Source organism: Neolamprologus multifasciatus, chromosome 16 (genome assembly GCF_963576455.1).
Source record: "Neolamprologus multifasciatus chromosome 16, fNeoMul1.2, whole genome shotgun sequence".
Taxonomy (NCBI): domain Eukaryota; kingdom Metazoa; phylum Chordata; class Actinopteri; order Cichliformes; family Cichlidae; genus Neolamprologus; species Neolamprologus multifasciatus.
In genome coordinates, this window is record NC_140454.1 from 21716538 (window position 1) to 21743920 (window position 27383).

General features: G+C 40.5%; 1 protein-coding gene and 1 non-coding gene across 3 annotated transcripts; both read right to left on the reverse strand.

Moving 5' to 3' along the window:
• Positions 1 to 12: 12 nt before the first annotated feature.
• trpm2 (transient receptor potential cation channel, subfamily M, member 2) lies at positions 13 to 27383 on the reverse strand. Of its 2 annotated transcripts, XM_085136455.1 has the most exons (34): positions 27173 to 27383; positions 21652 to 21761; positions 20739 to 20812; positions 20270 to 20438; positions 19986 to 20166; positions 19367 to 19530; positions 19098 to 19278; positions 18908 to 18969; positions 18604 to 18804; positions 16708 to 16810; positions 15377 to 15504; positions 13922 to 14299; positions 13516 to 13653; positions 13297 to 13426; positions 13063 to 13208; positions 12785 to 12897; positions 11168 to 11266; positions 10814 to 11027; positions 10108 to 10226; positions 9890 to 10022; positions 9497 to 9668; positions 9156 to 9336; positions 8845 to 9026; positions 7346 to 7478; positions 6875 to 6962; positions 6279 to 6363; positions 6031 to 6176; positions 5852 to 5916; positions 5468 to 5497; positions 5286 to 5372; positions 5125 to 5203; positions 4939 to 5040; positions 4433 to 4549; positions 13 to 4331 (listed from the first exon to the last, which is right to left on the reverse strand). In XM_085136455.1, the coding sequence occupies exons 2-34, from the start codon at positions 21757 to 21759 to the stop codon at positions 4215 to 4217; spliced, it is 4425 nt and encodes a 1474-aa protein (XP_084992581.1). In that variant the 5' UTR covers positions 21760 to 21761; positions 27173 to 27383; the 3' UTR covers positions 13 to 4214. The 2 variants fall into 2 exon arrangements, with proteins under 2 accessions (XP_084992581.1, XP_084992583.1); XM_085136457.1 differs by lacking the exons at positions 21652 to 21761; positions 27173 to 27383 and having other exon boundaries at positions 20739 to 21635.
• LOC146500809 (U2 spliceosomal RNA) lies at positions 26176 to 26366 on the reverse strand. Its single transcript, XR_014870021.1, has one exon. It is a non-coding gene; the product is annotated as a U2 spliceosomal RNA (small nuclear RNA).

The following is a 27383-nucleotide window of genomic DNA, read 5'->3' on the forward strand; positions in this document are numbered from 1 at the left end:
TTTTTTAATGTCACAATTCCAACCCTGCTCCTTTATCCGGGCCTGGACCGGCAAAAGTGACCCGAAATTGGCACTCTGGTGGAGTTACTTTGTGTGTGTGTGTGTTTATAAGTAGTTTTAAACCTTGTGATCCACAAAACAGCATAACAGTAAAAGAAGAACTGACTGCGTTACAGTCAGTGCGGGAGCAGCGGCTTCGCTCATGCGCGGTTCATTTGCCGTTTGGACGCACAGGTGTGAACATCACCTGCCCTGATAGCAGCTGGGGGAGGACTATCCTCCGACCTTGAGTGCTTTGGCACGGGTGAGGCGCCCACGGCAGCACCACTGCTTGTTGAGAGTAAGAGCGATACGCGTTTTCACGTCAAAAAGTCGTCATAAATAAGTCTCCAATAACAGCAGAAAAAGTCGCCAGATTTGTCGCTAGTAGCTTTTTAGAAAAAGAGTCGCTAAGGGGTTCTGAAAACTCGCTAAATATAGCGACAAAGTCGCTAAGTTGGCAACACTGGGTATGGCGCAGTGTTGCCAACTCCTCAGTAAGGAAAATCGCTATTGGTTGTCCTAAAAGTCGCTAGAAGTCGCTAAATGACGTCATCACCTAATTTGCATAATTGGTCATGCTAATGTAATTGTAACCTACGTTGTTGGAGAGAGAAATAACATCGTGGAAGAGACATAAAGTGAGCAAAAAACGTCCTAAATGCATTTAGAGTTTATTTAGAACTACAAATTAAATTTATTTTAGCAATTGTTTTTTTTAATGTCACAATTCCAACCCTGCTCCTTTATCCGGGCTTGGACCGGCAAAAGTGACCCGAAATAGGCACTCTGGTGGAGTTACTCTGTGTGTGTGTTTATAAGTACTTTTAAACCTTGTGATCCACAAAACAGCATAAGAGTAAAAGAAGAACTGACTGTGTTACAGCACCCGCTGCTTGTTGAGAGTAAAAGCGATATGCGCTTTCACGTCTTTTTTTAGGGGGTCTGAAAACTCGCTAAATATAGCGACAAAGTCGCTAAGTTGGCAACACTGGTATGGCGGTCCATTCTCCCTGCAGCACGGACTACACTGCCTATGAGGCTACATTCTTTAGGGCTATGCCTGTAGCATTCTGCTTATTAGCTTAGCACAACAACAACAACAAAAAGGCCTCTCTCACCCAGGAAACACACAGTCGCAGTGAGAGCGTGTCACCATGGCAACCGTAACGCTGCCGCCTGGTACAACAGAACATAGCTATCAAACAAAACCCAAACAGTCCTGACCCGCCACAATATGAAACAGGAAAATACCGCTGTGTAATCCATTTATTTCAACAAAGTAACTGTATTCTAAATACCACCTTTTTAAACGGTAACTGTAACGGAATACAGTTACTCATATTTTGTATTTTAAATACGTAACGGCGGTACATGTATTCCGTTACTCCCCGACACTGACTAGCTAACACACTTAAAGTACTTTTGTTTTTAAGTGTTGTGTATCAACATTGACTGATTGAGGTATTGTGTGCAAGTGTTTCCATTTCTGGTATTTTATACTTCTGTGCCATCACACTTTCGCTTACTTTCATTCATTACCTGTCTGGGAAGCTGAACACGGTTGAACTGAACTGTTTATTTAAAAGAAAATATTGTGCTTTCTTACATCTATTTGGCCACTTTACATTTCAGGTCAACATTTTCACGTGTATGACATGATCTGTTCATAAAATATAATTTTTATTTTCTGCTGAATTAACATGGAGTCGGGTAATCAATTCAGTTTTATTCAGCAGTATGCACCATGCAGTATTGATGTTGTTCATAATTTGTACAGATTGAGATGAATTAAATCATAAAATGTACACACAGTTGATCTGGAGCTTTGAATGCTTTTCCAAAGTTGAATTTGCTCAAATTAAAGATGTGAGCATAAAAGATGTTTGACATACAAACTACATCACCCTTTGAGACTAACTTAATTTTCTATGACATACTGTAAAGTTTTTACTCCCTAAGACTTTCTTGATTGCCCCCACTTCATTACACAAAGTAAACCAATAACATCTGCTGTACATCAGATTTCAATTTAAAAACTGGCAGTAATTTCCTGAAGGAACAGCTCATGTGTTCTTTAATTTTAAGGCTATCGCTTCAGTGCTTCTTTTTCTCTCTTAAGGCGCAATAATTGAGTATATTTCACACAGCATGGTAAATATTTACACCTGTGCAAAGGCGTAACTTTCCACAGGGCAGCTCAAGGGCCCAGAAGGTATGAGGGGACCCTTCAATGTGCACTAGAGGAGTCAGCGAAAAGCCTTAATTTCATTTTACCATAAAAATGATTGAAAACTATAAACAGTGTTGGTATGATAAATGCAAAGCAATAGAAAAAGATGTATAAAATATGATGAGCATAACATGTCATTTTATTGGTTTAAAATAACTTGGGGCCTGTCACACCCAAGTTATTCTACGTTTGGTTTTTATTGTTATTTCATTGTGACTTTTGTTTGTAGTTCAGTTTAGTTTCAGTTTGCTTGTTTTGGTTTAGTCTTATTAGTTTCAGCATTAGGTTGTATTCTTTTGAAGGGTTATTGTATTCTAGGGTGTACGCCTGAGGCTAGACTTAGCGAAATCGCTGTAGGTGTTACAATAAGGAAGCAGAGCTTTCTGAAAGCAGCTGACTTAAAGTCTTGTAACAAGCATGCTCTTCAAAGCCTCACCAGGCAGATTATGATAACAAACGTTACCAAATATTAAACTAAGTTTATTTTCGGTTTTTATTTTACTTCATTTTTCCAAATTCACAACTCATTTTAGTTATTTTTAATCCCCCTCAAAAATCTAGTTTCTATTCTTGTTCTATTGAACTAAAATGTTTTTTTATATATAGCTTTAGTTAACTATAACAACCTTTGTACAGACTAACAGTGACTCTGTGAGGACAGTTGTTTTTTGCTCCAGAGTGGGAACTCTTCGTTTTGTTTTTTTGTCTCTCTTTGACGTTGTGGCTAAAAATAGCGTCCGTGCGCTGCCGGGAGGTGGAGATACAAATAATAACAACTGAGAGAGAGGGAGGGAGGCCGGGACTCTGGTGCCTGCTCGGCGCACACAGTTCAACTTTCAGGTCATAAAGTCACAACAAATCCACGCGGTTTAGAAGTTACTGCTCTTTCAAGCACACACAGACACAATCGGGATGATTTTTGATCATTTCGTGCCGGGACAGGTGATCGATTGGGCAGCCGGGGGAGGGAGTGAAATCGATACTGCGTAGTCTGGCCACCTCTGGCTGCACCAATGAGAGCCCGCGGAGGCTGCTCCGAAACTAGCGCAGCGCTGCATGCTTGGCAGGTGGACAAAAGCTGAGCTCAGGGCAGAAAAGTGTTTCACAAGCTTTTCTGTTTTTAAAAAGGACGGGAGAGAGTGCAACACGCAAACAAACTCAGGAAAACGGAGATAGTGATATCGGCGAGAAAGCAAGCAGCAGTGCCACAAAGTCAAACTGCTTCAATACAAGTGAATAAAAAAAATTAATCGAGTAAAATATATCCAAATTAAATAAAGGTGCATTAAGGCAATCTAAAAAAATGTAGATTAATATTTAATTTCACCAGGTTGTAACATAATTATTATTATTACTGATGATTGTCTTGTGTGTTATAAAAGAATAAGCTCTATAACTGCTACATACTATTAGACAACTGTAAGTTAAAGTACCCTGTGCACAGTTAGTGAACTCTGTTCACTTAAAAGAGATGTTCCACTTTTTCTGTCACACATATACTGTAACAATGGCTCATATCACACATCACTGAAGTTTCTAATAATAAGGCTACTATATGTTCAAGTAATCCCTGTCATCTGAGTGCTTGTTTTTATAATATTCTTGGCTCTGTAAGTCATCTTAGCAGAGAGGCCCAGCTGATCCAGCTGTCTGGGCCTCCTCCCAGTAATACATGCCTGAAACACCTCACCTAGACCACCCAGACCACCTCAGCTGGCTTCTTTCAGTGTGGAGGAGTAGCCACTCTTCTCTGAATGTTAATATTTGATTGTTTTTAGTGAGCAGCAGTTAACAGTGTAGGTTCAGCATTCATTTCATAGTCAGCAGCAGCACAATGTAGATTATGGCTTTCAGTGCAACACAATTAATCGACATATTTAAAGAAAAGGCAGCAGTGACGGGGAGATGTAGAGGCACATTTACAGCCGCAGCGTCGTGAATGTCAAAACTTCCTGTTGTGCAGCGCAGCAGCCAGCCGCAGCGACTCTCTTTGGTTTGAGCTAAGTGTGGCTTTGCTGCTCACCTCCTGCCACTGAAGAGCACCGTTACTGCTCAGCACCTAAAAAGCAACAGATAATAACATGTAAATGCAGAAAGGAGGAAACGTAAAACAGTCGGACAGACAATTTATTCTTCACGCTGTAAAACACTCGATGTTACCGTGTTGTTGATGTCCACCATCACCTGGCTTTTTCTATCCAGGTGAATGTTTAGGACAGTCATTTCCACCCAGGCGTTATCCGTGTTCCTGCAGTCATCCACATAACCCTCAAACACCTAAAACCAAACAACCACGTCCATCAACAAATTAATCGATATCATATTAATGTATAGTTTCAGCCCTGGCAGGATGCTCCCCTTCTCTCTTGAATGATTCAAACATTTCTCAGCTCAGGAAATAAGTAATTTGTCTTTGATGTTTACATTTTTATTTTATAATGTAATATTTAATCGAATGCTTTCTATTGTATCACTAAATTTACTAACCAGTGTTTATATCAAAGACAAACAGAGGGCCTGTTCTTCCTGCTCTCTCAAAATGCTATCAGTGACAGCTGTTGACATGTTCTTCTATCTAAAGCTGTCGTGCTTTACTGCTGTTCTTTGTTTTCATTGCTCCTGCAGCTACTTTAAAGCTTTACCACCACAGTGCTGCACAGACTTACCTTTGTTCCCTCTGACAGTTTTGCGTTGATCGTTTCATACAGCTTTTTTCCCATCGTTTTTTTAAGAGTTGGTGGCAGTTTATCAGCAGAATCAACAGGGCCCTGAAGGTTTTAAAGCCACAGTGTGATTGAACAGTGCAAAAAAAATGTATAAACCACATTAAATGGACAAAGACTGGAACTCACTCCAGGTAAAGCTAAAGTTCTTCGACTCTCGTCACAAACTGCCAGGTACTCCAGAACTGACTTCTCGCTGTCTCGCCAGCTAAAAATAAGTGGAAAGTCTCAGATATTTCTGTGCAAAACAACCTTTTTAAAACCTCTGCAGGGGCATTGAGATGACCTACCGTGTAATCACAAGCTCTACACTGAGGTTTGGACCCAGGCGGCTCAGTGCCCCACGCCCACTGATGCCCGTCCTCCCCCCTGGGTTTCTGAGATGACAAGATCCTTATCAGACATCAAGACATGCTTTTAAGGTTACTATAAGTAATACTGAATAGGTTCTATATCTGTTCTTGTGTCATACCTGTAATTAGCTAAGGCTTCTGGTTCTGATCTGCAGGGAGAAACAAAGATGAAGAGCGTACAGAGATTGGAGGAGGCGGTCTTGTAATTACACAATAAAGTCAAAGTTAGGCCAGAAAGCTTATTTACTGTGTTCAAATAGATTCAACCTGAAAACTGGTAATTCACTTGTCACCGAGGCCCATTCATTACCTGCTAATTAATGTTTTTATGGGTATAATATGCAGGTTAAAAACATAATGTGTATACTCACGCAAAATAATCCCTTTCAATGATTACTTGTAACCTACTGGAAGAGTGTTGCTTTCTAGACATGTGAAAAACAGACTCTACGCTGTCCTCAAATAAAAAGCTAGTGAAAACAGGAAAGTATGGCTCCACACACCCATCCACATGGTCTTTGCTGTCATCAGAGGTATAATTAGTTGGTTTGTATGAGCTGAAACTGACCTGGAAAAAAAAGGAGATAAAAACCACCAGAATTATTGGACAATTTATCAGTTCAGTGACTTTCTGAGGAGTGGCAACTGGTGACTTTGTGGTGGAAAAAAATAATATAAGTACCTCCCAGGGCACCTTCTCCTCAGGCACAGGGAAGCGCGTGAGTTTGCTGTTTGGGTAGGAAAACTGGCGGGAATTCACATGGAAACCGCTTCCTTTCTCCGATGTATTCCTGAAAGAATCTGGGGTCTCATCTACTACAGCTGGAGCTGCAGGTGACCACAAAAATGTGCACAAACAGCAGCAAATTTAGAATATTTATCAAACATAAAACTGTGACATGTAAATAGTGAATTAAATTTGGTACTGACTCCGTGACTGTGTGTCTTTTGAGGGCAGACCCTGAGATTTCAGACTATCCATAATCCACTGCAGGGCTTTAGTAGACTGGCTGACCTGATGAGACAAAGGAAAGTGGATCAACTACTTCTGTTAACTGCTTAGATCAAGGACGTCAAAGTAATTTTACACGTATAGCTAACTTTGATCTTAAGTGGGTCAGAGCAGTGAAACTCCTCTTTCTGTCAGTGTAAAGTGTAACTACACGTTTAATCCCCGAGATAGAGATTTTTTTTGTTTAACTGTGAACCCACTGTAAAAAGTACACATTTCTGCATTAGATAGTGAAGAAAACAGGAATCTTATGCCACTTAATTGGTTATTTGCTACTTTATGACTTTGGTATAGTATGAATGGAAATGGGGGAGGTGTTTATCAGTAGGAAAAGCCATAAAACGTATTAAAAACGCAGTTCAAAGTCTAAAATTTACACCCCTGACACACAAGAGCGTGCCACAAAAAGCGTGCCGTGTCTTTAGTGCCTCAGGTCACCCTCCATTAGCATATCGTGACATATTACAGACACAGGTGCAACATTAGTGCCAACCAAAAGAAATCAGGCCACAACCTGCTCTTCAAGTTGAGTCAGTCTTTTCAGCATGGCAGCAGCGCTCGTTTCCCCATTTCTCTCCAGCAGATCAGTTATGATGTTAACCCTGAAGAAACAAGTGTCAGTTTGAAAATTACTTAAAGAAAAGCAGCAGTCTTTACAATAAAACAAACAGGAAATTATTATATTACTTTTTTTAATAACACAGAGTGATTTCAATAATTTTTATGTAAATATTGTTTGGTGAAGCAGCCACATCCAAGTCCTTGGACAGAAAATATCTCAAATTACCCTAAATCTATCCACCTGTGTGTGATACATAAGGTGATTATGCATGCAAATTGGTCCTTTAGTCTCTAAAAGCTCATTAAAAAAAGAACTTACAATCACATTTTGGCTGGACTGCTCACTCCGTTTTATAGAAACTGGTGTGATGATGCATAGACAGCACACATACAGGGACCTTTGACTACATTACTGCGAGATTACTTCTGGGCTGTGTCCAGGATGCGTCTCTCCGTGCTCTGGCTCTGCTCCTGGCGTGCAGACACCAAGTATCTGTCTTTCATCAAGGACTCCCAGGTCAGCAGCTCCTCATCCTCTGTTGGGTTGAGCTCATTCTCTGAAAAACAGCATCACATGCTTTGAATCACTGCATAACCTAATTCTGCACATCCATGCGGACAGAAAACCCTGCACAACAGATAAACTGGGAGTGAGTTAAACAGAAAGAGCAAATACTAGCTGCTCAGCGACCTTTTCTTTTCAATTCATGTTCAGTTTGTTTTTTTTCCCTGTATTTTATAGTTATAATAATCTTTTTAAAACACAAATTAGGTTTTTGTTTAAAGCACTGTCAGGGTCTGCAGATGACCTCTGAATACATTAAACTTTCAGCATCTTCACTGCCACGTTCTCAACAGCACCAAAAACATGTAAAAATCTGTCGACCGTGTGCAGAGACAGAGGAGATAATCTGCATTAATGAAATAAATAAAGGGTCATACTCTGGTTACAGTATGATGGGGATAAACTGATCCATCTCCATGGCAACCAGGCAAACTTCACCTGCTGACGAACACCATGAGATGTGGCTAAAAGCTCTGAAAATTGTGTTTAGATTTAGTTTTGAAAACGGAAGCCTTCACCTGCATTCGAGATACTTGTTTTGATGTGACCTAAATGTGGGATTTCAGTCATGTGATCTGCTTTTGCTCACATAACTGTCCTGCTTTTGGAGCCATACTCACTCCACTGGTCACTCAAGAAACAGTTTTATGTGACAGAAAATACAATATTAGATCTTTTGATCTTGTTATTTCATAGTTTTAGTTACAGTGTGTTAAACATCACCACTAGATGTCAGTAGATTGCAGTCAACTGAGTTCTATTTTCTAAACTCTCCCAATTTAGGTGCATAATTCTAGATAAGTTGGTATTGGACTTGGACACTTAGCAAATCAGCTGTCACACGATGTGAGAATATGGTCAAACTGTTCATCAGAGGGAAAGTGGGATCTTTAGGACACTTGAGCCTAACATTAGATGGAGTAATGCCAGAGTAAAAGCAGCTGTATTTTAGCCGACTCACTGTCTGATGTACAGAGATGCGAGGGTTGCATGGCTAATCTGCAGATATATTGGATATAAATAAACAAGGTTATGCATGTTTTTGCGTGCTAGAGCACTGACTTCAGTTCAGGAGATGAAGCTTGAGGTGATGAGGAAGAGGATGACCTTTTTAAAAAGATCCCATCTCTGCCCTTAGCATTTTCACCATACATAGGTATAGCTACCATCATTCATACCTTGAGTCTGAAGTTGCAGGTACAGATTTAAATTTGCCTTCGTGGCATGTGAATGCCTACAAGTTCTCTTCTTCTTCACCTTTGGGGTACCCTGTATGTGGGTGGTCTGTAGCCATGTACATAAATAATGAAGCATTGTTAATTACCTGCAAAGGTGTGGATAAACACTTCAGCACTTACTGAACTCTTTGTATATTTTGGGGGGCCTCCGCAGCACCATGCTTCTGATGAAGAGGTAGATATGACTGAAGATGATGAAAGGAGGAGGGGCAGCAGGTCGACTGTGGTACTCCTTAATTAACTCGTATCTTTGAAACTTCCATATTTTGTCTGTGTTGTCCTGGACTTCCTCAAATGTAAAGCTGTGCGGGACGATAACACGAAACATAAGAAAGTTTAAAAAAAATTTAAAAAGGCGAGGGCTCATCATCATCATTAAAACAGTAAGATGACAGAAAAGCTCATACACTTTGATGACAAGGAGGACTCACTTGAAAATTGCTATTAAGAGGTTGAGCAGCAGTATGTTGGCAAAGAGCAAATAAACACAAAGCATGATGATGGTGAGCCATTCAGGAAAGACCGGGCTCTGGTTTTCGTTCAACACGGGACATTTAGGCTTCAGGGGATCTGTAGCATTCACGCTGCAAGAGTTCATGTCAAACTCAGTGTCTGCAGGAAGAAAAATGACATCCTCATTAGTGATGAGCAAAGTTGAAGCCTTTGGAGGAGAATAAATATGTGTAAAAAAATACTGAAACAAATTATTACAGCTAAAATAAAAAAATATATATATATTTTTTAAAGTATAAGATTCTCAAAATCCACTCACTATCAATATTTTTGGGAAACTGGCCAAATATGATGAGGTATGGCTCGTAAAGCACCCCACGGATGATCCAATCCAGACGATTTTCATTGTGGATGAGGATGCCTTGTTTGGCGACGCCATAAGCCACCACCCAGATACTCAGGAGGAACATGAAGAAGAACATGTCCATCATCTGGAGGATAGAAAGGCACCAATCATGAAATAAGTGTCGTAACAAAATGATCCATATGTTCAAAACACCTTTTTGAAACACAAGGACTACATTTCATCTGCAGACTATGATCGAGGCTCGGTGAGGTAGAAGCTTCTTATTGTATTAGATAAGAGGTTTTTTTGGTGTAGCCATAAAACCTCAGGTCAGCATGCTTTGTATTTGTTCTGTAAACCCCTCACCATCTTTCTGACTATGATGATTTTGGGTCCGAGGGTTCGGCTGATAGTGAAGATGGCCATGAGACGGAGGCAGAAGACCACAAAATCGATGCAGAGGATGATTTTACCCAGATAAAACAGCTCGGTTGTCAGCCTGAAGTAGGAAAAGCTTGGTGATTCATAGATAATGCAGTGGGTGGATTGATTTACACAGACTGTCTTAGAGAGCAAAAACTCACCTAAATGCAAGGCCGATAAGGAACAGGACGATGGAGAGGACATCTAAAATATTCCAAAACTCATTGATGTACATCTTGGCTTTCTTACGAAACCCAGAACCATCTGGATCATGAAAGAGCTGAAAGAGAAAAGAGAATTAGACATAAGAGGATTTTATATTACTTAGCATTCGACATACAATCACCTATCATTTAAATTATTTGATTACTTTCTAATCAATAAATAAACCATTAAAGGATAAAGAAGCCTTTGAAATGAAAACAAAAACAAAAGACAGAAAAGGGAGTTACTCAGGGACAGGATTTAGGTAGGTAAACAAATTGACTGCTCTCTCTACATCAAGGGGAACTGTGTTAAAATGGGTCACACCCAGAAATCCTCTGAAGACCTTTCCTGCCAGCATCTTTTCTGTCCTACTTTAAATGCATTTGTTTTTGCTGCATTTGTTACAACTACAAAGGTTTTCTATTCTCTGTGGACTTGCTCTGTTACACTGCTCCCTCCTCTAAAAGAAGAAGGGCACTCACCATTTCTTACTGCTGACCTTTTAAACATTTGAGCCTCTAAAGGTGAATGGGGCCACACTTTGTGTTGAAAAATTCAAAGACTGTCTCCCTACAATGCAGTACAGTGCACACAAAGAAAAAAAAAGACTATTTGTTCGTTGTTTTGTATCATTTGTGGGTCTGAGCCACAGTTTCTCACCTGTCTGACCTCCTCACACACCAACGAGAGCAGCCAGATGTAAAGCAGCAGCTCGCCAGCAGAGGGCGTGCTCTGGAAATCAATCATCAGCACCACAGCAAACAGGAAGAGGAAGGCGAAATAAAATACAATGTTCCAGTAAAATTTAACCTGTGGGGAGGTGTACAGGTACATCAGCCTGGACCAGCAGCCCAGAGGCTTCATGGGCTTCAAGCTGTGGACAGAAAGATCACTGCAGTTAGAGAGACAATGCCATGTTTTCATATATCCACTGTTTATTCAACTTCAAATGACATTTAAGGTCATGCAGCAATGAGGGTTGATATCTGCATTAAGGAACAAGTGTGTACATACGGGCCATAACCATTTGTTCTAAGTGTGCTTCCTGTCAGGGTCTCCACTGTCTTCATCTCCTCATCTGTCGCAGTTTCTCTCTGGATGATTTCATCATGTCTGTGGAAAAGTTACACTTTTGACCACAGCTGAAACTCAATCAGGTATTATTATTAAAAAGAATACAAGCAGAAATCAAGTTAAATTGGTGTATTGTTTAATAAACAATGTCAAAAACCCTCCAAACAAAGACATTTGAAACCATTAATCACACTTGTCAATAATGAATCGTAGTTTAAATGCGCGGCACCTCGCATTATGAACATTGTTCAGCACATTATGAAGAATACGCATTGCTCTACAATTCATAACAACTATCTCAATGAAAGTTAAAATCTAAAACGATAAATAATCCATCCATTTCTTCCTTTGGGTCATGGGGGGCCTAAGCAGAGAAGTCTACACCTCCCTCTCCCCAAGCTACCTCCTCCAGGTTATCCAGGGGAACACATTGGCCAACCGAGTGTGTCCAAGGTCTACCCAGGGCCTCCTCAGAGTAGGACATGTCTGGGAGGCGACCGCCCCAACTGGCTCCTTTCGACATTGAGGAGTAGCGGCTCTACTCTGAATACCTCCTGAATGACTCCTCAACCTTTTTCTAAAGAAGAAAGCTAATTTCCGCCACTTGTATCCGTGAATTAAAAAAACAAGTAACAATAACAGGCTTAAAAAGGAGGTAAGGCATAACATTTAGGACACAACAATTTACCGGTATTTGGCATCAATTGAGACGTTAACAATTAGATTAAACTACAAGTACGTCTGGTATCGACAGTAGTAACAATTAGTCACACACATCCTTACATTACACCAGATGTAAGCATCTCCACTTAGTCACTTTGAGATCACCTCCTTCTTTTCATGTTACTTTATTTAAAAGTTCATCTAAGTAAAATTTCTCAAGAAGTAATTAATTAGTAAACTCTACACTGTGTAAACTTTTACGTTTCTCTCGGTGATTACAGCGAACTTCTGTTTAGCATCCATGGTGTTGTTGTCAGATTTTCCTCCTATGGGTTTTTGGATGTTAACTATTGTTTGGCCATATAACTAATCACTGTCAGGGAAACTTCCAGCAAAATACACATCTAAATCTTGGAAAGTGACTTCATGTTGCTTTGGTTATAATTACCTTTGTTTGTTCCTTTGTTCTGGTCATACAGCCAAAACAGGTGTGTGGGAGGGGCCAAACTGGCACTTCCTTTTTATATAAGGTCATGAGGTCATTGATTGCATCATTGGGTACAACCAAATGAAGGGTTTTTCCTTTTGTATAGTAATGTTTATTTTCTTCGGGGTTGTTTTAAGATGGTAGAATGGAGATGCCAGGAAAAAAAGTACACTTAAAAGAAATGTGACCAGTGTTGCGTTGATGCTGTCTGTTTATCACTTTCCTTACCACTTGCTCTAACCTACTTCACACACATCTGTACAGTAGCATGGCATTATTAGGCAGAAAAGCCTTTTTGTGTGTGGTCTAAAGCCAGCCCATCCAACTCCCTAGTAGTCATTTACATATGCTATGCTTCCTTTCTTCACTTGGGAAGAATTTATTTATCTTTATCTTTCAGGTCTCACCTGAAACACAGAAAGCCAGTGTAGATAAGAGGGAAAAACACCATGCAGATCAGCACTCTCCACACAGGGTTCTCTACTGAAAGCTTACCACACCAGATCTGAGTCAGCAGAGCCTGAAAGACACATTTACACAGACTGGATTATAATGCAGCACCAAGAAAAAATTTTGAAATTAAATTGAGCGATTTCTTAACTTTTGTAACTTTAATTGATCTACTCAACATTGTGATGTATAACACACTGGCAATCCCCTCTGGAAAATCTAAATTTTCCTCTACCTGAACACCAGACTGAGCTATGACGTTTTTGTCATCTGCCTCGAGTGCCAGCCGCAGGCATGTCGTTCTGCCCCACAAGTGTGACATGCGAACCAGCAGTTTCTTAGCGCGCGACTCGTCACTGTTGTGGCACTCGGTGAAGACACCTGGGACACACATATACACAGCCTGAGGATAAATTCAAGCCCCGTAACAATCACGGTCAATTCAGCCATGTTATGATATGTGTTATACCAATGGCATGTTTCTCATAGTGATTGGCGAGTTCTCGCATTTCTTCTGCACCATCTGCATCGCTTCCTTCTTGTGCCATTTTCTTCAGGATCTTACTGGCAGCCAGAGCAGCAGACATACAATCCCTACACTGTTAGTACACAGATACAGAAAGATGTGAGGTCATAAACGCGCCACGCAAGCAGCTATGGTTGAAGTTTCCAGAAGTGCTTTCGTCACCTGCTCCCAGGCAATTTCAGCCAGTTCCTTGTTATTCTGGACGACAGCCCAAAGGAAAAGGTCTGTGCCCGGGTCCCTCTGTGTTTCAGGACTGTCCTCCCTGAGCTGAGCTTGGGAACTTGTCTGACTTTTAGACGGCTAAAAAGAAAGTGAAGGAGTCTGTTATTATTACATGATTAATGTTTACAATACCAGGATTTCTGATATAATGATACCCTAAAACAGCATATTCAGTCTAAATGCTTAGTATATTTACTGAATATTTTACTCCTACTATCATCTATTTCCATAAAATAAGCTTTCTCAAATTATAAAAAATAAAACTGGGTAAGATACAACACATGATTAATTGGCAAAAAGACAGATTCAGTGTTTCAAACGAAAAAAACTGGATGAACTAACTCACTGACAGTGACGTTTCATCCATGGACATGTTTAACTCGTCTGTGGTGGTGGAGGGAGGATAGAGGGGCTGGGTGAACTTGCCCAGCAAGTGGTGCACCTCATCAGAGACATAAGTTAAGGAGATCTTTTTTTTGCCTTGCTCCCTGCAAGCTCGAGTTCTGATGCCGAAAGCTTGCCTCCCGCTGCATCGAGCACAGTGGATCCGCTTAGCCAGCTTGCGCAGAAAGAAGCAGCTGGGCAGCTGTGCGTAGAGCTCACACAGAGTTTTCTCCTCCTGCAGGAAATCCCTCAGACTCACACCGTTCTCCAGCAACAGACTCACAAACTGAGGCTTGTTGCCAGTCAGGGCTGAGAACATGGCCCAGTGGAGGTCGTCGGACTAGAAGCAGGAAAAAAAATCAGAACAACATCATCAGAATTTTTGTTGTTTTTTTGTCTAGTATCATTGTTTTAGAAACAAAGGATGGTGTGATGGCAAAGTTCAACATGGAGACAATAAAATGAATGGAAAAGCAGACTGCTATTTCTTTATAGACCTCTTCTCTGCTACTCGTAAAACCTTTATAATATGATGCATGCTGCTGCTGAATCAGCTCACTTTATGGTGTTATGGTGGCAAGAAGGCTTTCTGTATTGATAATGGGTTTACCTTTGGAATCAGTTTCGAACACAGCAAACCCTCCCTATAGTTAAATCTTTATGTATGTCAATTATTTACAGTTTTTCACTTCTCCAGGGAAAATGGCGTGTGTGGCCAGTCTGGCACCTGATAGGCTCACATAATTACCTATTTCAGTTTTCCCATTCATTAAATTTATCTTACTAATACGAACCAGGATTTCAATGCTTTCCAATCACAAAGCCTGCGCTGTAAAGGTCATTATTTTTCTCTTTCATTTCAATTCCCTTTTTTCCCCCTAACATCAGAAATCAGACTACGCAGTCACACAAGAGGTAGGTATCAACTAAATAAGGCAACCCAGAGTTTCCCAATCTAGCTATGAGTTTGTTTGGACGAAAGCGAAGCATGTAACCAATCACAAACATAGACAGCTTTACTAGCAACAGAGTGATATACTTTACAAAGAAGGTTAAATATTAGAGAAAAGACTGGAAAAGCAGTGTGCATTAAGTTCAAGACAAGTGTGTAAACTGAAAGTGAGTAGAGAAGAAATATAAAAACGTTATTGGCAAATGTTTGAAATATGTTTTTACATAATTCAAACAGAATTACATTTTAGAATAACATCACCAGGTGTAAGGCTTAGGTGTGTTGCCTTACAGAAGAATAAAATTCAGCATTACTTGCGGCCAGCAGGACAGAAGGAAGGGATAAAGTTATTTGGAGGAATTGATGTTTCTTATTGATGTTCAGCAGGAAATGGGGGAGAAAAAACACTATCTGGGTAACTGATCAGAGAGTGATGTTGGTTTTCTATTTAAAAGACAAACCCACCTTCCACTGGCTCTCCTCAGTGAAGATCTCAGTCTCAGCTATATCCACCCGGTTCCAGGTTATAGCCAGCTCCAGCTGCCTATTCCATTCAACTGCTATTCCATCCAGGAATTCACTGGATCTTGAGGCTGAAAGAAGAATTTACAGTGATTCGATTTATTTGTCTCTTGTCTCTCTAAAAAGCTCATCCACTGCTCGGTGCATTTTAGATAGCATTGGGGCGATCGTGGCTCAAGAGTTGGGCGTTCGCCTTGTAATCGGAAGGTTGCCGGTTTGAGCCCCGGCTCGGACAGTCTCGGTTGTTGTGTCCTTAGGCAAGACCCTTCACCTACCGGGGCCGATGGCGCGATATGGCAGCCTCGCTTCTGTCAGTCTGCTGCAGGGCAGCTGTGGCTACAACTGTAGCTTGCCTTCACCAGTGTGTGTGAATGGGTGGATGACTGGGTGTGTAAAGGGCCTTGGGGTCCCTAGGGGGGACTAGTAAAAGCGCTATACAAATACAGGCCATTTACCATTTGAATGTAAAAAGTTGTTTTTTTCATTTATCCAATGAGTAATCTAATTGATTTTTAAATAAATTCTTAAACCATTTAATCTGAGAATGATGTTTTTCCCCCAGCAAATCTTTTAAAAATATTTATATTACAACAAAAAGACAAGCAAGAGTCCAGTCTGACAAGATGGAAGCATGGACGTGTTTGGTTTATCATCAAAACCAAATATCAAACATAAACCAATTATTTTTCTATTATAGTGTTCTTGATGCATTAGTACAGGAGAATTTCCAGTTGTACTACCAGGACTGTAGTCATGTGACTATAATGGAAGAGACTGGATGACCTACATTAGCTGAGATAGCAGAAAGGCGCCCAGATAATGTGGTTTAATTACCTGGATGGATGGAAAGTCTGGACAAAGCAGATAAACTAGAATGATGACTCATCACGGTCAAAAGATTAAGTGAATGCCCAGTGTGATGGACTCACTTATGGTTTCAGTGCACTTTAGCTCAGATTTCTTTGCTAAGCTTGGTTTAAATGGGTTTCTTAGGTATTTTTTCAGAATATCATGAGGCATTATTAGTCTGAAGGAAGCATGGCACATTTTTAAAGACATCAAGTGTAGTTTTAAATGTCTCTGTAAAGATGGTATCAAAATATCTTCAACTGTGGGACATTCGATAGCACATTTATTTTTCTGACTGGAAATATTATACTTGCTAAGAGCTTGTTTGGCACTAAGCCAGTCCTTCTTCATACTTAATAGCGTGTGTTATGTTTGTAGGCTGTCTGGTTAGGATCCGGGCATTTGCTTCAAATCCATATTCTTACCTTTGAGTAGTGCTTGAAGAATGGCCACATCCAAATCCCCGTGATAGTCCTCGCTCACTCTGAACACTGTCAGCAGGTGTGACATCCTGATGATGTCCTGAATCTACAAATTCAATAAAGAAAAATGTTTAAATACTGGAACCACTGTTTCTTTGGCTCTGGCTCAGACATCTCTGGTGAGCACACAACAAACTTCGTGCAAATATTTTCATCTTTGATATTTAGTCATTTAGCTGCAGGAAACAGTTCTGCAGCTAAAACTATGCTGTTCAACATATGTTACTGAAGATGCATGGTGATGAAGATGAAGGTGTCATCCTGACAAAGAAAAATGTGAACAGCAAATATAATAGACCTAAATCTGACATAAGACAAGCAGACATGAAACACATGAAGGGAGAGGAGACTTAGACACAGGGGGTGAGGACCTTAGAGGAATCGAATATATATCGAATATATATAAGAGCTATGTTAGTGGATAGGATTTATCAGGGAGCAAGTGAACATTTTGTCCTCAAAGCTGATGTTAGAAACGGGAAAAATGGGCAAGCATAAAGATTTAAGCGAGCGTGAAAACACCAAAATTGTGATGGCTAGACAACTGAGTCAGAGCATCCCCTAAACTTTAGCCCTTATGTTGCATTTCTGAGCTGCAGTGGTCAGTATCTATCAAAAGCGATACAAGCTAGGAACAGCAATCAACAGGGCTGTCAAGAATTGCTGATGCATGTGGGGAGTGAGGGCTGGCTTGTGTGGTCTGATAAAACAAAAAACAAAAAAACAGCTGTAGCTCAAATAGATAGGTGTCAAAATACACAGTACATTGCAGTTCATCCTGTGGGGGGCTGCATAGCCACAGACCAGTCAGGGTGTCCATGCTGACCCGTGTCCACCACCAAAAGCACCAACAACAGCAGGGTGAGCTTCAGGCCAGGACCACAGAGCAATGAAACAAGGTGGTCTGGTCTGATGAACCGCGTTTTCTTCTGCATCACGTGGGTGACTAAGTGCGTGTACGTTGCTTACCTGAGGAGCACCTGGCACCAGGATGCAATATGGGAAGAAGGCAAGCCAGCAGAGTGTGATGCTTTGTGCAATGTTCTGCTGGGAAACCTTGGGTCCTGCAATTCATGTGGATATTACCTTGAGATGTACTACCTAGCAAAGAACTGTTGCAGACAATGTACAACCTTTAATGGAAATGGTATTCCCTGATGGGTGTGGCTTTTTTCAGCAGGATGATTCTCCCTGCCACAAAGCAAAATAGTCCAGGAATGGTTTAAAGAGCACAACAACGAGTTTGAGGTGTTGAATTAGCCTCCAAGTTCTCCAGAGCTCAATTTCCCCAATCGAGCATCTAGAGGGGAAATAATGACTGAACAAAAAACTTATGTACATGGATGCCCACCTCACAATTAACAGGACTTATAGGCTCTGTTGTTAGCATTTTTGCAGCTATAACAGGACACCTTAAGGGATCTAGTGGACTCCATGTCAAGGTCGATGGGTCGGAGTCATTTTGGCAGCAAAAGGAGGATAAACACAATATTAGACAGATGGTCATAATGTTATACCTGATTGGAGTATATACATTGTGGCAATATCTAACACAGAAAACATCACCCTGGACAGGTTGCCAGTCTGTTGCAGGGCTAACACACAGAGACAGACAACCATTCGCACTCACAATCACTCCCGCAGTCACACCTATGGGCAATTTGGATTAATCAATTAACCTATCCCCACAAACTGCATGTCTTTGTACGGTGGGAGGAAGCCGGAGTACCTGGAGGGAACCCACGCAAACACGGGGAGAACATGCAAACTCCACACTCTGGGCAAAAATGCTTCTATAGTAAGTTCAGTAATTTTATGGTTTTCAGTATATTTACATACCTTCTTGGTCCATTCTATGATTTTGCCATCTGAGAATTGTTCATACTCTTGACCAAAAAACTTCTTCATCAACTGCTGGATGAGGGCAATAGTGACTCGGATTAGTGGCAGTCCTGACACGTGTGCAATAACATCTGCTATTCTCCCAGAGCCCTCCATGATCACGCATGGTGTTCCATGCTGCATAGCATTGTAGATGGTCTGAGAGGAGACACACAGGGCAGTTATACAACAACAACAACAACACACACACACACATACACACTGACACTGGGGGAGAGAGGCCAAAAAACTGCTGACTCACATTCAGTGTGCCTGGTCCGCCATCCAAAACCACACACACCACAGGAATAGTCACACCAGTCTCTAAAGATCAAATATTTGATCAATTTAAAAAAAAAAAAATCAAAAGCTTGAAAGATATATTATTATATTTCAATAAATATCTGCCTTGTCTTATTGATTTTTTAGATACTACATCTGTTATCTTTAACCTTTATTTCCAAGACACTTTCTGGAGATCCACATCTCTAGGCAGCTACGCAATTTAATCTCTACTCCATATTGTCCGTGGGTTCCATCATCCACCAGCAGGAAGTGGGAATGGTTGCTGTCGAGAGTGGATAGTTGGCCCTGGTTCCCAGTGTCCATCAAATAATGGGCAGGGAAGCATCCCTAAAGGAAAAAGACGGCGAGTGAGAAGAATTTACAGTAACCGAATGCTAAGAAGATGATGCCATCTCACCATAAGTGTTTGTCCTACCTCTGGATGCACCAGTGCTTTCCTGTTATGAATTATCCCCCATGTTGCCACTCCAATAGTTACAATCTTGCCCTGCATGGAGCTACTCATGGCGTAGTCCCTCACAGCCTGCCCCACGTGCTTCATCACACCTGCGTGGGTACCACCAGTGATGATCCATGCACCTGCGTACAAAACAGTATATTCACCAGTAGAACAAAATATCTCTAAAATATGGAAGTCAATATTAAGAGCCTTACAGTCCTGACTTTAAAGATAGGACTCCTATGTGAATGTTTTTCTGGAAACAACCTAAAAAGCATGCAAAAAAAAAAGGGGGGGGGGGGGTTGAGTGTGGAACTGTTTCTGGGAATGGAGCAATCATTTTCTGAAAGTTTCACAAGTCCGCAAGGTTACCAGGAAACCAGGAGAGATATTCAGGATGTTAGAATTACAAGTTTTTATTGTTTTTACAGTTAGTACAAACGCAAACTACATACAGCTGAAGTCTATCTGACTACCAAAATGAACAGAACAGAAGCATGGGAGGTGGCACGTATCCATAAAAACACTACTTTCTGTGCAATGAATGATCTCTCACACACAAATCTATCACTCGCTTGCTCTCGTTCTGGCTGACCTGTTGTCTGGGCCACTTTGATCAGCCCTCTGTGGAACATGTTCTTAAGATGAGACTTCAGATAGAAATTCTTGGCTCCTCCGGTCACTGAGATCAGTAGATTGGGAGGGGACAGTTTCCATTGTTCAGTCAATAACTGGTACAGGATCTCAGGGCTGGTGTCTGTGGACACTCGGGCGTACTGACGGTGGACATGTACACACAGATTTAAAGGATGGCATAAAGACTTGCAGATGTGCATTTACACAGTAACATTATATAATGTAGAGTAAGGACTGGCTCACCTTGCCTGTCTTTTGTCCCAAACCACCAAAGCTGATGTCTCCAAAAGCGTCAGTGGGCGCTTCACGGACATGTCTGTGTATGTTCCACGACTCGCCTGTGAAGTCTTCTGGCTTGATGGCTTCATCTGTATGATCAGTTTTTGCGTAGCCACACTTACACACATCCCCACTACAGAAACAGTAGAGAAACAGAAGCTGATGTTTAAGATTTTAAAAAGTATAAATACATTAATTCTTCTTCACCTGCTTTGCAGATATCCAGTAGCTTTAATTAAAAAGCTAATTTATTTAGAAATGCCCATTTTTTAGTGTTCAAAGTTTGTTTTGCATTCTGTATTTTATTTAGCTGAAAACTGCATTATCATGTAACTGTCCCCACAGCACCACTCTATTACAGTAATAACAAGAAGGTCAGTCCTAAGTCAGTCCTCATCAATTCAGCATAGTGCAGAGCAGCCCAGCAGCTTACCTTCCATCTTTTTCAAAAAAGCAACATTCCTTCTTGAAAATGTTTTCCTTGATCCAGGAGGCGAGAGAAAGGCGCTGGAACGAAGGGGACAGAAAAAGGTGTTTAGAGGGTCTGGCTGTGTTAACCGCCAGAGTATGAACTAGCCGTGACTCCAAGCCAGCTTCCGACATCCTGGCGCAACATGGGGGATTGTGTTAATGAGATCAAGCTTAGGATGAGGTCTGCCAGAGTGGCAGGAGAGAGGAGGCTCTGCAGCAACCGCTTTGGGTGCTCGACATTGCAACAGTGATGTCAGAGCTGTGTTGCTGCTGAGCAAGCTGCACGAACCTAATACTTACTGTAGAGGAAAGGCAGCAGTCGGGCAGCGGTTGTGGATCAACACATAAATGCGTTAATGAGTGAGTTAATTACACTCGGATTTCTTAATGAAGGCATAAAAGAGCAATGATTTTTAAGGAACTAGCACAATTTAAAAATAATTCCTATCATCATAGCCAAACTATTATACTTGTGAACAAAACATGAAGGACAGTTTAGGTTTAACATAACATGAAATAGTAGAAAACAAAGCACATTTATTCAGTTACTGTACTCTACTTTGCTCACACATTTTAATTAAGTATCTTGATTTCATGATGTCTGGCTTCTCCTCCACTCTATACAGCACTTTTCATCACAGGAGCTATTTGCCAGCTACACTTTGTAGATTAATATTGTATATATGAAACTCATGATAGGTTAATGTAATATAAGTCATTACATGAATACTTTTGGTTTTGATATATTACCCCATTTACAGTTTAGAAGTTTAGAAAACAGTACTTTTAATATGGATATGATATAGTTACAATGCCAGTTTTCTTAATCCTAATCCTGTGTGAAAAATAAAAGCTTGTGACAGATAAACACCCACCTTATACGAAGCAGAAACCCGTGCTTGATTTATTCCATGTGTTTTTTGCTGCTGCAACTGCTGAGTCACTTGGTTTGGGTGAACCTTGCTCTCAAATTTAGGTAGCATATCTGAAAGCGCATTAAAAAAAAAGATTGCCGTGTAAAAGATTTCTTGAAGAGCTAGCGTCCAAAAACAACAACAAGAAATAATTTACAGCTAGTTACACACAGATAACACATGTTTAAGCCCACACTGACCAACTGTTTCAGACATCATCAACGAAGCCTTCAAGACGCCTCACATGAGAGAGTGAGAGGCTGCGTGACTTTATTACATCACACTGTTAAACTGGCTCCTCCCTCAGAAAACAATATAAACCACCAAGTGATTTCACTAGATAATATAATCGGCTATCTAGCCAGGCTACTCACGGTTAAATAGCCTGAGATATACCCTCACTGGCCACTTCATGAGGTACACCTTGCTAGTACTGGGTTGGACCCCCTTTTGTCTTTCAAGATTTCTGGTCCATGTTAAGTTGATAGCATCACACAGCTGCTGTAGATCTGTTGGCTGCACATGAATGATGTGAATTTCCCATTTCACCACATACTAAAAGTGCTCTATTGGATTGAGATCTTGTGACTGTGGATGCTTTTTGATTAAGGTGAACTCAATGTCATATTCAAGAAACCAGTTTGAGATGATTTGAGCTTGTGACATAATGCATTATCCTGCTGGAAGCAGCCATCAGAATCTGGGTACACCGCAATCAAAGGGATGGACATGGTCAGCTGTAGTGTTTAAGCAGTGGTCAGTTGGTAATGAGGCGCCCAAAGTGTAACAAGATCTCCCACCACCATCAATCAAGCCAAAGCATAGCTGCAAAGCGTCCATGCGATGTTGTTAACGCCAAATTCTGACTCCAACATCGGAATGTTGCAGCAGACTCATGAGACGAGACATTTTTCCAAGCTTCCATTGTCCAATTTTGGTGAGCATGTAAGAATTGTAGCCTCAATTTCCATTTCATCGCTGACAGGAGGGGCACCCAGTATGGTCTTCTGCTGTTGTAGTCCATCTGAGCTGTGCACTCAGAGAAGCTCCTGTACATACTTTGGTTGTAACGAGTAGTTATTTGAATTTTTTGTGTTACTGCTTTCTGCCCATCAGCTTGAAGCAGTCTGGCTATTCTCCTCTATTGTGCAATATCAACAAGGCATTTTTACCCAGAGAACTGCTGCTCACTGGATTTTTGCTATTTTTCAAACCATTGGGAAAAATGGCTAGCACCAACAACTGCACCATTGTTCAGTCACTTGATTTATTACTTGCATTAACAAGCAGATGAACAGGTGTACCCAGTGAACCAGACGATGAGTGTATATTCAAAAATGTGAGTTCAACACGCTGAAAACACCATATGAGATTAGATGCACCAATTATGTAACATACCTATACACATTTTAGTATCATATATAAGAAAGATTTACAGAATTGTTTGCACACACACACACACACGCACACGCACACACACACTTACCTCCTAGATCCTCCTTTCATTTAAAAATACAACAACAAGGACATGAAATCACTTCTTGGGACTTCTTTGAATGTCGTACATTCCCAGGTCTATGAAAACGGTGTGTTTTATGTGGTATGGCACTAGTTGCCAGGTAACACAGATGGGATCAAGTTACTGAACTGAGCACTGGTTCACTATCAGGAGATAAATATACTGCGGTTATTGCGGCAAGTAATCAAATTTAAGTTTCTGTTACATATTTTGACACAAAGTTTGTAATCAGTGCTGATCCACTATAAATGTAATGATTGTCCGGTGTCTATTCTATGATTGGCCTCCAGTAAGGTCATGTTTTTGGCAGAGTTTGCATGAGTAATCTGTAAACATGATAGCACAAAGAGTTTTGAATGAATTCTTCTAAAACCTATTAGGGGTGTAGAGTGAGATCATGTAAACAGTCCATTAAAATTTGACACCCTTAGGCAGGGGTGTCGAACTCCAGGCCTCGAGGGCCGGTCTCCTGCAGGTTTTAGATCTCACCCTGGGTCAACACACCTGAATCAAATGGATAGTTCATTAGCAGGCATCTGGAGAACTTCAAGACATGTTGAGGAGGTAATTTAGCCCTTTGAATCAGCTGTGTTGGATCAAGAACACATCTAAAACCTGCAGGACACCGGCCCTCAAGGCCTGGTGTTTGACACCTGTTCCCTAAGGTCTCCAAGGTCAACTTAATGATTTATTGGTCAACAACTGACAAAAAACTAACTAAATGTGGTATTTATTGTCAACATACAGAAAGCACAGTATAAAGATTTAGTTAATTTAATAAATGTGACTTCTGACCTCTCCTTCAAGCTCAAAGAGAATAATGTTATATAGAGGTATTTAAAATACATTTCTTACTACCATTGTTCGTATTAACAACAGACAGGCATACTGGGAATGATATAGATGATATAGAATGATTTTTAATGATTTTATAAATTTCTTTCAAATTGCATTTAGCAAATGAGATTAGAGGTTTTGTCTTGATCTTAATTTTTAACAAAAAAATTCCACCAGTGATGGAGGAAGCGCTCTGATCATTCAGTAAAATTACAGCGAGCACACAGTAAAAACACCTTAAACTGTTACTTAAGCTAGAGAGTAAGTCTTACTCAAGCATGAAAATGCATTTACGTTAAAAGTAAAATTACTTGGAAATTAGAGCAGGATAAAGATTAGAATAAAATGGTACATTAGGCTTTAGGCTTGAATCTCTTAAATGGACCAGACCGATTACACTGGGCTGCACTGAAGTCAGGGTAAAATCTGAAGATGTGATCTCAGTACTGGAGTTTATGTTGCACAGCATGGCCTTTGTCTTTGTAACCAGGATTGGGAGCAGCTCTACCTGCAAGTGTCGGGACAAGACAAAAGTGGACACTCTGAAGTGAAGGGCTCATGATTTCAGTTGTCATTTGAGAAAGAAATAAGGCAGGTCTCAGTACTGTAAGCACAACTCCAGTATGGCACTTCCATAAGTTTAAATGGTTTTGTTTGGCATCACTCGTTTTGTTTTACCAGTTTTACCAGACTGTCAAAGCAGACAAAGACATAAATCAGGACATAATGACACTGGTTTCATTCGAAGAATAATTAATCTTTGACAGACTGAAGTTGTTGTCAGAGGGTCTTTTACATCTTGGTGAAAGCAGAGCAGCTCGTCTTTCTCAGTCCAGTCATGACCACCCTATTATTTTCCCCAGTACAAACTAAGGCCTCCTCAGTTCAATTCATTGGCTTTGTTTTAATGTCAATTCATGATTATTATGCCAGGTCACAAAGGCAGCAGCCTAGGCAAAGAAACCCAGACTCACCCACTAGAAGGTTAAAGGGAGATTTTCTTTTCCACTCTCGCCAAGTGGCTGCTCATAGAGGGCCGTCTGATTGTTGATGTTTTCTCTGTATTTTTGTTTCTGCTTATTGTTTTTGCCAGGCAACAAGTAGGAAATATCAGAGTTAATAAGAATGGAAACAACTACTGCTGCTTAGCTGTACTACTTTGGAAATGATAAGACTCTGGACTCAAAGGCAAATGTTTCCTTTAAAGCATGAATACCAGGAATATCAGCTTGGTAAGTAATCAGACAACTTGGTCTTTAACAGCAAGAGACTATCTTGTGCTTCTTGATGTTTATTGGTTGTTGGCAACACAACCACAGACAGTATATAAAATATGGATGTAGGTTCTGAAATGTAAAGCCAACATACAAGTGCCTTAAAGTTGGATTATTTTAATGGTTACCAGTGAAATCTGTGAATTCATCAGGAAGCAAGGACATTCGGTCCAAAGAGAGCAGAAAACCTACAGAGCTCTGTCACTCTCTGGTGGTCGACAGGGGGGATAACTACACTGTGCTTTATCACGCTCAGTGTTGTGCAGAGCATTAACCAAGTTTTTACCAAGATGGCAAAAAGAAGAGTTAAACCTATTAACCTATTTCAGTATGAGTCCTCTGTGGATGAAGAACAGAATGCGCTGTTTACACTTCAGTTACAAACGGCACTAAAATTAGGAGAGTTCTGTCGGTCTCTACTGGAAAACAGAGGCAAGTGCCGGCTTTAACTCTGAGCTGTGAACACACGGTTGTATTTTCATTAGAACTTTTTCAAATAATGTAACTGTAATTTAAAATTTCTTTTTTTGTTATTTCTACAGTAAAGTTCATGCTTTGGCCACTTTTCTGTGCCATAATTTGGTTTTCTTAGAACAATCACACTCATAAGTGGAAAAAAGTGTTCTTTCTCCACGTTTCTCACATCAAAATAAACCAGACTTTCAAAATTTACTGACATCAGTTATGCATACATTGTTTTGTTTTGAAAAATTTCCACACAAAGGGACCAAAAAGGGCACATTATTTATTTGCTGGAAATAATTCAAAATTTATTTGAGCTTTGAACTAAGTACCCTGAAAACGTAGTCGTCTCATAAATTAGTAGCCATTACATTATCTTTAAACATAATAAGGGGTGGGTGCACCGTTCTTGGAAGTACTGCAATACCAAGTCGATGCGTGGAGTGGACGGAGCAAGCCCCTATTCCATCTCCCTGCTCCAAAAATCAATTTAATATATGGTCCCCGGATAGGGGACGTATCAGATATTAAACTGATAAGAACAGATACTACACTTGATCTTAGCCAAAAGGCCGAGAAGCGATGTCGCAGTCGGCTCGGAGAAGACGGCCTGGTTCTCAGCGCCGTTTCTCTGACTCATGGTTTGGAAGCTGAACTGCTGATATTTTGTACGGAATTATCACACAAACAAGAGCAACCATGTTCCCTCACACGTGTTATATCGCTGGGTTTGTGTTGCGGTAAATTTAACTTGCCAGCATTTATAACACAAAAGTTATTGCGGCTTCCTGGACACGTGACACACTTTGATCCAATAGAAAGACCAACACAAATATCACAAATATTTCCACTACATACACGCTAATTATAAATACACGCAATTTATTTATCCATATCCAGTCTTTAGACTTTACTCAATGAAGCGGAGTGAAACCTGGGATGAATAAGGTGTTTTACCGATCGACTCATAATAAATATACGTCTTGTAGAGCCCCCTAGTGAAGAGGAGGGTAAACTGCACCATACTCAGAAACTGGTCTAGCAAAGACTCAGGAGCTGGCCGGACTGAATTAAATGACACGGTCCTAGCTCAAGGTCTTCGTATTTACAGATAAATTTACAAATTTATTTACAAATAAATAAATGAATGAAATGCGGTTTAAATTATAACATTGAGAAGAGTCCAGTTGACCGACGGTGACAGATATGAAAGCCAAAACAGAATTAAAGTAGGGGCAATGAACTGACATTCAGTTAGCTGGAACACCTCTCTCTCAGTGAATGTGGGCATAAACAGTTCTGTCTATGAAGAAGTCAGTAACTAATACTGGAAGCTGTGCGGCCACCTCACCTTGACGAAAATTTCGTGTATGAGTACGTGTCAGTTTACCTGAAGAGTTTCTGAAGAGTAGCTAGTTAGCTAGCTAAATTGACCAGACAACTGTGGACGGGAATTTCCGGCCCGGTAAAACTTGCTGTCAAAACTGCAGTCAATAAAATCAAAATTATCTCAAAAAAAGCTAACTTGAAATTTCGAGTTCTTAAGTCAGTTTTCTAAGATAACCCACCCTTTTTATTATTATTGTTTTGTATAATAATAA

Excerpts from the sequence above, each read along its gene's own strand:
- trpm2 (XM_085136455.1), bottom strand. The coding sequence starts at position 21,759 with ATGCTACCTAAATTTGAGAGCAAGGTTCACCCAAACCAAGTGACTCAG. Across the intron at positions 6,963-7,345 it reads ATCCTGGACACAGCCCAGAA|GGTTAACATCATAACTGATC; the intron begins GTAATCTCGCAG and ends TTGTTTCTTCAG. Across the intron at positions 5,204-5,285 it reads GTAGAGCTTGTGATTACACG|CTGGCGAGACAGCGAGAAGT; the intron begins GTAGGTCATCTC and ends ACTTATTTTTAG.